Source organism: Callorhinus ursinus, unplaced genomic scaffold (assembly GCF_003265705.2).
Source record: "Callorhinus ursinus isolate GAN/ISIS: 27379988/994484 unplaced genomic scaffold, GSC_fseal_2.0 scaffold10, whole genome shotgun sequence".
NCBI classification, from domain to species: Eukaryota; Metazoa; Chordata; class Mammalia; order Carnivora; family Otariidae; genus Callorhinus; species Callorhinus ursinus.
The window spans coordinates 23,426,881-23,439,006 of record NW_027397072.1 but is presented as its reverse complement, the minus strand read 5'-3'; the positions used below and the strand labels follow the sequence as shown (position 1 = coordinate 23,439,006).

Here is a 12,126-nt window from a genome sequence, read left to right as displayed (position 1 = left end):
GGGCAAGTTCTGCGTAGAGCACTGGGTATTATGCACAAACAATGAATCATGGAACACTACATCAAAAACTAATGATGTAATGTATGGTGATTTACATAACAATAAAAAATTATTTTAAAAAATAAAAGAAAAAACTAATGATGTAATGTATGGTGATTAACATAACAATAAAAAATTTAAAAAAAAAGAATTCCTCACATCAGTGAGGTCATGTGATTAAAAAAAAATTGAGTCACTAGTCAAAAATCTAGCAAAAAATAATATTCCAGGCCCAGATGGCTTTATTGGTGAGTTTTATTTTTAGATGTTTAGATATTCCACCTAACTGGTGTTATTATTATTCTTTTTTTTAAGTAAACTCTACCCTCAACATGGGGTCAAACTCACAACCTTAATATCAAGTCACATGTTCCACCAACTGAGCCACCCAGGCACCCCTCGTTCTATTCATATTAAAAACTATTCAAGACAGAAAAATAGGAACACTTCCAAATTCCTTTTATGAGAATGTATAACATTGGTATCAAAGTTAACAAGGGCAGAGGGGAAAAAGAAAATGCAGTTCAATTTCATTCATGAACACATAAGAAAAAAAATCCTACACGAGTGTTAGCACACTAAATCAGCAGTACACTTGACCCGTGAGCAAAGTGGGGCTTGGGACATGGACCCTTCCCATAGACAGAAATCCATGTATAATTTTTGATTCCCCCCTAAATTTACTACTAGTAGCCTACTGTTGACCAGAAGCCTTACCAATAACATAGTCAAGTAACATATTTTATATGTATTATAATCTGTATTTTTATAATAAAGTAAGCTAGAGAAAAGAAAATGTTAAGGGGCGCCTGGGTGGCTCAGTTGGTTAAGTGTCTGCCTTCAGCTCAGGTCATGATCCTGGGGTCATGGGATCAAGTCCTGCATCGGGCTCCTTGCTCAGCGGGGAGCGTGTTTCTCCCTCTCCCTCTGCCCCTATCCCGCTTGTGCTTGCTTTCTCTCTCTCTCTCTCTCTGTGTCAAATAAATAAAATAAAATCTTAAAAAAAATAATTTAAAAAAATGTTAAGGAAGAGAAAATAAGTTTAAAGTACTGTACTGTGTTTATCAATACCATAAGTTAACATCATCTGTTTACAAGATGAATCATCTGGCAGTACCTAGATACAAAACACTGCAGATGGTGTATGTTTTTACAAATAACAGACATCAAGAATGAAAAGATAATGTATGGTCTGTAAGTTTTGATAACTTTTTATAATAGATTTATATATATTTTAATGGTAGTAAATAATAAAATAGACTAGTATCTACATATAATTAATGCATTCGTGACATTTCTAACTTTTTTTTAATGGTTTTGATATTTCTAGGCTGTGTGGTTTGTCAGTGAGTTTTTTTCAAATTGTCACACATCTCCAAAAACTTTTCCAAAAGTTTATAGAAAGAAATTTTATATAAGTGGACCCACATGGTTCAAATTCATGTTGTTCTAGGGTCAATGGTATATAAAGACAAAATACACCATGACCAACTTGATTTTATTCCAGGAAAGCAAGGATGGCTCAATATTAGCAAATCTAGGGGCGCCTGGGTGGCTCAGTCGTTAAGTGTCTGCCTTCGGCTCAGGTCATGATCCCGGGGTCCTGGGATGGAGCCCCGCATCGGGCTCCCTGCTCAGCGGGAAGCCTGCTTCGCCCTCCCCCACTCCCCCTGCTTGTGTACCCCCTCTCACTGTGTCTCTCTCTGTCAAATAAATAAAATCTTAAAAAAATATATTAGCAAATCTATTAATATAATTCAAAATAACAATAACTCTAAGGGGGAAATATGATTATTTCCATAAATATTGAAAAAACTTTCAACAAACTTTAACATTCTTTCCTGATAAAAATAAATACACTGAAGAAAACAGAAATTTATGGATACTTCATTAATGTGAACACATACAAACACATATATGTATTGTATGTCTTTATGTATGTATGTATGATTCCCAAAGGCCACCATCCAATGGAATAGGGAAACATTTTCCTCCTGCTAAGGTCAGGAACAAGGTGAGAATCCCCACTACCACCATTGCTACTTAACACCGTATTGAAATATTAGCCAATGCAATCAGGAAAAAATAAATAAAGGCAGAAGAATTAGAAGAGAAGGAAAACTGTCTCTATTGTTGATGATATGGGTGTACACTTGCTCTAGAGAATTAATGATAAAGCTAATTCAACAGTATAATAATTTAGCAAGATAGAAAGTATAAAATTAACATACAAAAAGTAAAAGCCTTTGTATATATCAACATATGAGCTGGCCCAGTTAGAAGTATAGTGGAAGATTAAAAAAAAAACCATAATAATAAAAATATTTAAGTACTTCTGAATAAGCTTAGTTCCATTTTACAAATTTAAGGCAATTTCAATAAAAATGCCAATGGATTTTTTTTCTAAAGCTAGGCAAATTGAATCTTGAGTTCATTTGGAAAAATAAACATGCAAAAATAGCTATTAAAAACCCTGAAGGGGCGCCTGGGTGGCTCAGTCGGTTAAGCGGCTGCCTTCAGCTCAAGTCATGATCCCAGGGTCCTAGGATGGAGCCCCACATTGGGCTCCCTGCTCTGCGGGGAGCCTGATTCTCCCTCTCCCACTCCCCCTGCTTGTGTTCCTGCTCTCGCTATCTCTCTCTCTGTCAAATAAATAAAATCTTTAAAAAAAAAAACAAAAAAATACAACCCTGAAGATCGGGGTGCCTGGGTGGCTCAGATGGTTAAGCGTCTGCCTTTGGCTCAGGTCATGATCCCAGGGTTCTGGGATCGAGCCCTGAATTGGGCTCCCTGCTTGGCAGGGAGCCTGCTTCTCCCTCACCCTCTACTGTTCCCCCAGCTTGTGCTCTCTTGCTCTGTCAAATAAATAAATAAAATCTTAAAAAAAAAAAAACCTGCAGAAAAGAGCAATGAAGGTAAATGAAGTAGATTGCAAAATGGCCACCAAGTCCTCCTATCCTTGAAGGCATGTCACTTTGCAATGTAACCTTGCTGTTGTTTCGAGCAAGAGGAGAAGTCTATTTCTCCCCTGCTTAAATCTGGGATTGGCCATATGAATTGCTTTGACCAATGGGACATTATCAAATAGTACTTTATGTATTTATTGTATTTAAGTATTTATTGAGAGAGAGCACGAGCATGCTTGCTTACAAGCAAGCAAGGGTGAGGTGGGGCAGAGAGAGAGAAGGAAGGAGAATCTTAAGCAGGCTCCACGCTCATCGCAGAGCCCCACACTGGGCTCAATCTCGGGATCCTGAGCTCATGACCTGAGCTGAAATCAAGGGTGGGAAGGTTAACTGAGCCACCCAGGTGCCCCATAATGGGACATTATCAAACATGTTGCAAGCAGAGTCTTGAAAAGTGCTAGCTCACTGGGACTTAACCCTTTTTCATTGCTTTTCTGGAACCTGAGACCACATGGTCTTTAAAAATATGAAAAGAAGGACGCCTGGGTGGCTCAGTCAGTTAAGCGTCTGCCTTCGGCTCAGGTCATGATCTCAGGGTCCTGGGATTGAGTCCCACCTCAGGCTCCTTGCTCAGTGGGGAGCCTGCTTCTCCCTCTGCCTGTCGCTCCCCCTGCTTGTGATCTCTCTCTCTCTCTGACAAATAAATAAAATCTTTTAAAAAATAAAATAAATAAAAATATTAAAAGATACTCAGCTTTCTTTTTTAACCAGAGAAATTAAAATTAAAATACCATTTTCACATGTGACCTTAGCAAAATTCTAAAGCTTGACTATATACTCCATTGTCAAACTATTGGGGAAGAAGGCATTTTCACATATATTGCTGATGTGAATGTAAAAATGGTACAATCCTTATGGAGGGAAATTTGACAATATCTAACAAAACTGTGTATTTACCCTTTGACCAAGAAATCCCAGTTCGGGGAACTTATCCTAGGCTATACCTCCAACAACATGAAAAAGACATATGCACATGATTGTTTATGACAACACTACTTATAATAACAAAATATTGGAAAAAACCTAATGCCTACATTAGGAGACTCATTGAATATATGGTAATAATGGAATATTCTACAGTTGGAAAAAAATGAAAAAGATCTGAATGGATACAATATAATTTCAGAATATATTAAGTGAAGAAAATTAAGATACAAAAAAGTGTATAGTAGGTTATCATTTGTGCAAGAATGAAGAAAAAATAAAGTTTACTTGCATAAAGAAATATAGAAAGGATATAAAAATAATGAAATTGGTTACTTACAGGAACAGGTGGAAATGGGCTAGAAGGAAGGGCTAGAGAAGGGGATGCGACTTCTCCAAGTGTCTTTTTTCACATTAACATGGTTCAAAAGTCAGAACTATGTTTTATATATTCAAAAAACAAAGTAAAATCAACAAAAATGGGAGAAACCCTACTGAATATAAACAGAGACAAACCTAACTATATGTCAAATATATAGCATAACCATACAGAGAGAACAAAAGAAAAAGAATTAATCCAAGTAATTTTGAACAAAGTATTTTGATTATCCACCCTGAGTGGGATATATTCTAAGGACAAAAGAATGGCAAAGAAATTGTGGTGGTGCTATTGTTAGAGCAATTAGAGCAATTCTTTTTTTTTTAAGTAGGCTCCATGCCCAATGTGGAGCCCAACTGGGGCTTGAACTTATCATGATCCTGAGAGTAAGATCTGGGCTGAAGTTAAGAGTTGGACACCCAACTGACTAAGCCACCCAGGTGCCCTTATTGTTAGAGTGATTCTGATGTTATGTTGTATGTATCACAGGACTCAGTAAATGAATAGATTTATTGATGTTTTTGTAACCTTGGTTTTCACTGAGTGGGAAGGTCAAAACCAATCTGAAATGGGGGAAGGAGATGAAAGTCCAACTCTAACTGAAGTTAGAGATAATCTGTATACATTTATTTTTTTCTTTTAAAAATTTAAATTCAATTAACATATAATGTATTATTGGTTTCAGAGGTAGAGATCAATGACTCATCAGTCTTATATAATACCCAGTGCCCATTACATCACATGCCCTCCCCAGTGTCCATCACCAGGTTACCCCATCCCCCCACCCCTCTCCCCTCCAGCAGCCCTCAGTTTGTTTCCTATGATTAAGAGTCTCTTATGGTTTGTCTCCCTCTCTGGTTTCATCTTGTTTTATTTTTTCCTCTTTTCCCCTATGATCCGCTGTTTTGTTTCTTAAATTCCACATATCAGTGAGATCATATGATACTTGTCTTTCTTTGATTGACTTATTTTGCTTAGCCTAATACCCTCTAGTTCCATCGATGTCATTGCAAATGACAAGATTTCTTTTTTTTTGATGGCTGAGTAGTATTCCATTGTGTGTGTGTGTGTGTGTGTGTGTGTGTAGACATATACACATGCAGATATATAGATAGATAGTTAGATAGATAGATAGATATAACATCTTCTTTACCCATTCATCTGTTGATGGACATCTGGGCTCTTTCCACAGTTTGGCCATTGTGGACATTGCTGCTATAAACACTGGGGTGCAGGTGCCCCTTCGGATCCCTACATTTGTATCTTTGGCGTATACATTTATTTTTAACAGAGAAAACTGTACTTCCTAGCTATGTCCACTGAGTAAGCTTGGACGTAATGACACTCCAGCGGCAATGAACACCCCTACCACCTAGATCTTGGTTTCTAAATAAAATCCCCCAACAATTGGAACCTTGAAGAAATGGCTAATTGCATGGCTGAAAAAGGAAAAATATAAGATTCGTTGGAATAGCTTGTTTCATAAAGCTAAAAGGTACTTAAAAAAACAGACGGGGAAACAGGAGGCCATGTGAAGGGGTCTTGCTGGCCAAATCCATAATTACTTGAGCATCAAAATGAATAATGCCTTGAATGGATTATAATACCCCGATTAATAAAAGAATCCATAAGCCCATTTTATATTAAAAAGATCAAAAGAGTGGGAGAGAGACGAGAAGTTTTTTTAACGGGGAAGTGCCAGCTAACGACACTAGAAGGAATGAGATCTATATATATGTTTTTTAAGATTTTATTTATTTGACAGAGAGAGACACAGTGAGAGAGGGAGCACAAGCAGGGGGAGTGGGAGAGGGAGAAGCAGGCTCCCCGCGGAGCAGGGAGCCGGATGCGGGGCTCGATCCCAGGACCCCGGGATCCTGACCTGAGCCGAAGGCAGACGCTTAACGACTGAGCCCCCCAGGCGCCCATGAGAGATATTTTTAAATCACCATTTTACAGCCACCCTGGTAATAATCAATTCAGGCAAGAATCATCAGTGGCTGGGAAAACCACGGAGTGTAAGAATAGTCACATAGTATCACAGTATCTCCTTACAAATAACTTATAAATCACGTGGGGGAAGGCACCTTTACAAGGGAGAAATGAGGCAGACACACTTTAACCAAACTGCCAAACTTAATGTCACCCAAGGAGGGCATTTACCAACATCACCTGCATCCCCCAGTGGAATAAATCAAGGACACAACATGACCTATTTTGTATTTCTGCCCAAAGAGTTTAATCTGATTCCAGCTATAAAGAAATAATCTGGACAAATCCAAATTGAAGTGCACATACACAAAAAGCCAGCCTAAAGTTTTCAGTGACACAAAAGAACAAACAAACCAAAGGCTAAAGAACTGTTCTAGATTAAAAGAGGTGGAAAAGGCAGCGCAAGTAAATGCAATGTGTGATCTTCAGTAAAGCTAATAATTAATGACTGAAAACATGAACAAAATAATAAAAAGTCAATTAACTTATCACCTTAACAAATTTAAAGGAGTCAGTCACAGAATCATCTCAATAAGTGCAGAAAAAGTATTAGATAAAATCAATATCCACTCATGATTTTTTAAAAACCTCTTAACAAATTAGTAATAAAATAGATCTTCTTAGTCTCAAAAAAAGTATCTACAGAAAAGCCTAGAGCAGACACTATACGTACTGACAAACCATTAAACACTTTCTTTTTGGACTTGGGAATAAGCATCGCTTCCATGAAAAATTGTAGTGGAGCCGGCACAGGAAGGCAAAAGAAAGAAAAAGTATATAGATTGAAAAGAGAGCAACAAAACCGTCCTTATTGGCAGGACTGAGTATGGAGAAAATCCAAAAGAATATACAGATAACTTATTAAAATTATAAGAATTTAATTGGTTTCAAAATTAATATATAAAAATCAATTCTGTATACCAATAAACATTTTCAAAATAAAAATTAAAAAATCTACCTATCATACAACAAAGTATCATATGCCTAAGAATAAATTAAACCAAATGTGTGCAAGACCTCACCAAAGAAACCATAAAACTTTGAGAAGCATTAAAGAAGGTAGATCTAAACACGTTCTTGGTTTGGAAGGCTCGGTATTGTAAAGATGTATGCTTTCCCCAACTTGATTCATAGAATTCAAAGCAATTTCAATCAAAATCCCAACAGGTTTTTTTGGGGGTAGAAAGTGACAGAAAGTAAAATTTATATGGAAGTTCAAAGTCATTTCTTAAGAAGAAAAAACAAGAAAGACCCGTTTTCCCAAATAATAGAACTTACTATAAAGCTGTAGAATTAAGACAACGTGCTATTGGCACAGGGGTGGACAAATGGGTGAATAAAGCCAAGTTTTGAAACAGATACAAGCACATCCAAGCCCTTTATATAGAAACAGATGGGGCTCTTCCCAGCAGTAAGGAAACAATGGACTTCTCCATAAATGGTGCTGGGACAACTACATATTTTCATTGGAAAAAAACTGCTAAAACTGGGTTCCTTTCTTCTACTAGTCACAAATACCAACCCCAGATGTACTAAAGACCCAAATGAGAAACGCAAATTTATGAAGTTTTAGAAGGAAATATAGGATAATATCGTTATGACTGTAAGGTAGGAAAGGAGTTCTTAAATAAGACACAAAGGGTACAAACCATGAAGGAAAAGATAAAAAGCTTTTAGTAAAAGGTGAAAGATTTATGTGGTCTGAAGAGAAACCAGAGTAGAAGATTAAAAACTTTAGAAATAGAGAGATTGAATACCAAACAGACCAACCACCACCTCTACAGCCATCAGCCTGGAACAGTGATTCCAGCTTCCCTACTTTTTGTTCCCGCTTCCAACTCAGGACCAGAGAAAGCCAAATATGTTCCCCAAATGAATCACATAAGATGCCTGGCTTGGGCTTCCCCATGGCAACAGCCTCCCATCAGAACACACCTGAGGTCTTCCCCTTTTTCACTATAAGCTTTCCCAATCCCTTGCCTTGAAGTCTCCCCCAAACTTGACTAATGGTGGCTGACTCCCCTGCTTCAGCAATCTCTAAATCACCTCCATTTGTTCTCATTTGGGTCATCCTCATTTACCTCCCCCAAATTCAGAATTTTGCTCATCTAAAGTCTCCATAAAGAGAGCAGAAAGACAAGTTTCAGAATATATTTGCTGTACACATCGCCCACAAAGAGCAAGCGCACAGCCCTGTATGAAAAACCCCTAAAAATCAATGGGAAGAAAGAAAAACCCATAGAAAAATAGAGATGAAATCAAGGTCCAGGGAGATAGAACTTGCCCAAGGCCACACAGCACAGGAACTAGAACCCAGGTCTTTGTGGCTCCCTGCACCGATGGCTTTTTTCTGCACCACACAGCTATTGCCCGTCTGCTCTCCTCACCCAGCCCCAGACCTGCCTCTTGCCCTACAGCCGTGGGCACTTGAACCTCAGCATTCCAGCCTGCTTACATCTAACCTGTGCATTCTGTGCTCATGAGAAAGAGCTATTCCTCTCTCAAGCTCTGTGCCTAAGCAACACAGGACACCAGCAGGCTGACCCACGGGTTGCCCTCTGAGCCAAAGGCAGACTTACCTCGCCCCAGAAGCAATAGCAGCCCCAAGAAGAAGATGCATGGCTGCAGGTCCATGCCAGAATCCTCCCGGTGGCCCAGCCCTGGACGAATCACTTGCGCAGATGGAGGCTGGCGCTTGTCTTCGTGCCTTTATACTCCTCTGCGGTCTGATAGCACGCCTGTTATAAATTTTACTATGTTCACCTTTGAAAGGGGGCAGTGGCAGGCTGTAAATGATAAATATTAACATTTAGGCAGAAGATTTCTCAAAGTAGATAGGTCAAAGATTGGTAGCATGTTCTAGATAAAGGCGCCAAAAGACTAGGACCACATAGCCCTCTTCGTACGGCCTCCTAGGATTGTGGACATCCAAAAATCGCCAGTATCGGGGCTCTGGCCTGCTGGGAGGAGCTTGGGATGGGAAATACAGGGCTGGAATCCCATATTGACAATAGCTGTGAGATCTTGGGTGAGTCCCTTTACGGGCCTTAGCTTCTCAGCTGTAAGCTATGGAAATAAGAGCCATAAATGGAGTGAAAGTACTTTGTAACAACTGTAAACCATAAAGCCCCCTCCGAATATGATTTCTTGGTGTGAAATGTCTTCCCCCGGTGTCTGAGGAGCACAGCTGTGTTCCCTGGTCTGCATGATCCTAAAAGGTTTGTTTCTGGCCCCGCCTCCGAAGCCATGGGTTGTGGGAGTGCTGGACCTGATGTGCACGCCACACATTGATTGTCTGCATGTTGAATTGAGAGATCCAAGCCAGAGAGGTGAGCCGTTGGAACTTATTTGACAGAATTAGCATTTTGCTTCCAGCAATCGAAGTTGAAATGCTGGGCAGGGTCTAAACTGGGCAGAGTTGGAATTTAAAGCCTGGGTGCCAAAATGCCTTGGGGGTGAAATTCAAATATTTTCCACAAATATCAAGTAACATTTGCCTTTGGGTAATATGGACAAATATATTTAAATCATCCTTACATTTTGGCCACTGTTAGGCAGAAAGGCCGAGAGCCAGACTTCGGAGCTAGGAGTCTGGAGCTGGTTTCTATTGTTCAACCTCAGGTCTTGATCTGCTGACATTTTTCAGTATGTTTCAAATCACAGTTATAGGTTGGTTGTCTTGAGTATAAAGTGAAATCTAAGTGGGCGGCCCTTTGTTCCTGGCTCTGTGACATTAAAATGTCTTCCTTTCTCATCTGCTCAATAAAACTTGACTTGTGGGTAACCACTGATTTAGCCATGCCTCAGCCTCAGCCTCAGAGCTGCATGGAGGACTTGGGTCACACCAGGCGTGGGTGGGCACTGCTACAATGGGCCCAGCTGACTATGGGCTGGTTCCAGAGCCTGGAAGAGAGTAATACATACAGAGAAGGAAGAAGAAAATATACCCAAGGAGGGGCTTGCAAGGGCCCTTTGGGCATAAATGCTCCTGAACATCAGACACGTGTTATCTTCACCAACTGCCCACAAGTTCAACAAGAGACCCAAAGCTCAAAGCTACTGTCCCATTACTAAGGATGGCAGGAGTCCCTCCATGCCACCAGCAGCTTTGAGGAGCATCCCTGAACCTACTTGGACTGAATAAAAGGTCACTGGTCCCCACTCAGCTGGGGCCAGTAGAGTGGGACACATCATGGGAAATGGGCAGAAATAGCCTGGCTTTATAATCCATGCATTTGCTTCTACCTCTTAATACTTCTCGGCACAACCACCATGGCCAACCTGGGTTAGCAAACACACCAACCTCTAACCTCTTCTACATTTAGAAACATTGAGAAATGACTTAAAAACACTTCCAAACTTTGTGAGGCATTTTGGTATAGGACAGACTTAGGTAAAAGAAATCTTGGAATCTGGTCAACACATCAAGGAATCCTCATCAGCTGAGAGGCAGTGGGGGAATAACAACTCTTGGGCACTCTTACCAGGCACTGTGGGTGCTCTTCACATGCATCAGCTTAATTAGCAGAGTATCTATGTGATCTTAGCAGCTGTGAAAACACAAGGGCCAGTACTCGACAAGCTCCACCACTTTTTAATAAAAATTTCTTCTCTGAATTTTGCTGCTAAAATGTCCTAAGAAGACATATCCCAGAGGAGGGAAGATGCTCCATTTCAAATGTTAGCAACAATCAGCAGATGTTCCTTTTGGGAAAGGCACGGGCCCGTGGATTCAAATCTTCCTGGGGGGTGGCAGTCCATGCCTCCCTCAGAGGGCATCTTGGTGACTGAAGGAGCTGAGCGCTTGCTGCTGTCCAAAAATCCACTAGGGGGTGCTAGACCAATCCTCGGCCACAGGGCCCATGTGGATTACAGTGGCACTGGCCGCTGAAGAGTGTCTTTCAAACTGGGGTTACGACCTATTATTATCCCATGAATTTAATTTGGTGGACTGCACAGTCCATTAAAAAAATTAAATAGAATAAAAATATCTGAGGGCATTGCATATAGTATGGGTAATTGATGTTTTGGGAAACTTATTTTAGTCACAGGCAGTGATGCAAAATGCGTTTCTTAAAATGGGTCAGTAAAAAAGAAATTGAAAATCACTCTCTCAGACAGCAGTAGATTAGTTCCACAAAGAAATCCCTAGGCTTCAAGCAAAAGAAAACAGGTTTGTTCTTCCCTCTGGTTAAAGATGCAGCTATGCCGAATTCCCTGTGCTAGCTCCTAAAGACAATGCCTGTGATTGGCTCCGTGACTTGGGAAGAAAGTACAAGTCAAACGTTTTAGCAGTTGTGAGAAGAGAGTAGGTGAAATTGTTCTTTTTTTCAATAAGGAAAACCTAGCCCTGACTCCTGGGTGAGTTCCACCAATGTGATGGAAGTATATGTCAGCAGCCTATCATCGAGGACAGGAAGGGGTTCCCATCAGTGCCTATTTTTTTTAAATTTTTTATTGTTATGTTAATCACCATACATTACATCATTAGTTCTTGATGTAGTGTTCCATGATTCAGTGTTTGTGCATAACACCCAGTGCTCCACGCAGAACGTGCCCTCTTTAATACCCACCACCAGGCTAACCCGTCCCCCCACCCCCCTCCCCTCTAGAACCCTCCGTTTGTTTCTCAGAGTCCATCGTCTCTCATGGTTCGTCTCTCCCTCCGACCTACTCCCCTTCAGTCTTCCCCTCCTGCTATCTTTTTTTTTCTTAACATATATTGCATTATTTGTTTCAGAAGTACAGATCTGTGATTCAACAGTCTTGCACAATTCACAGTACTCACCATAGCACATGCCCTCCCCAATGTCTATCACCCAGCCA

At 40.1% G+C, this 12,126-nt stretch overlaps 1 protein-coding gene across 4 annotated transcripts in view; it reads right to left on the bottom strand.

The window, feature by feature from the left end:
• PLB1 (phospholipase B1) overlaps window positions 1-12,126 on the bottom strand; it is a 136,726-nt gene that overhangs the window by 114,022 nt on the left and 10,578 nt on the right. For 3 of the 4 annotated variants that reach the window (XM_073897188.1, XM_073897190.1, XM_073897189.1), the window contains exon 1: window positions 8,880-9,072. In XM_073897188.1, the coding sequence (XP_073753289.1) occupies window positions 8,880-8,934 (55 nt within the window). In that variant the 5' untranslated portion in view covers window positions 8,935-9,072. Of the gene's footprint in view, window positions 1-8,879; window positions 9,087-12,126 lie in introns of those variants that run through there. The other variant, XM_073897191.1, reaches the window with a different exon arrangement.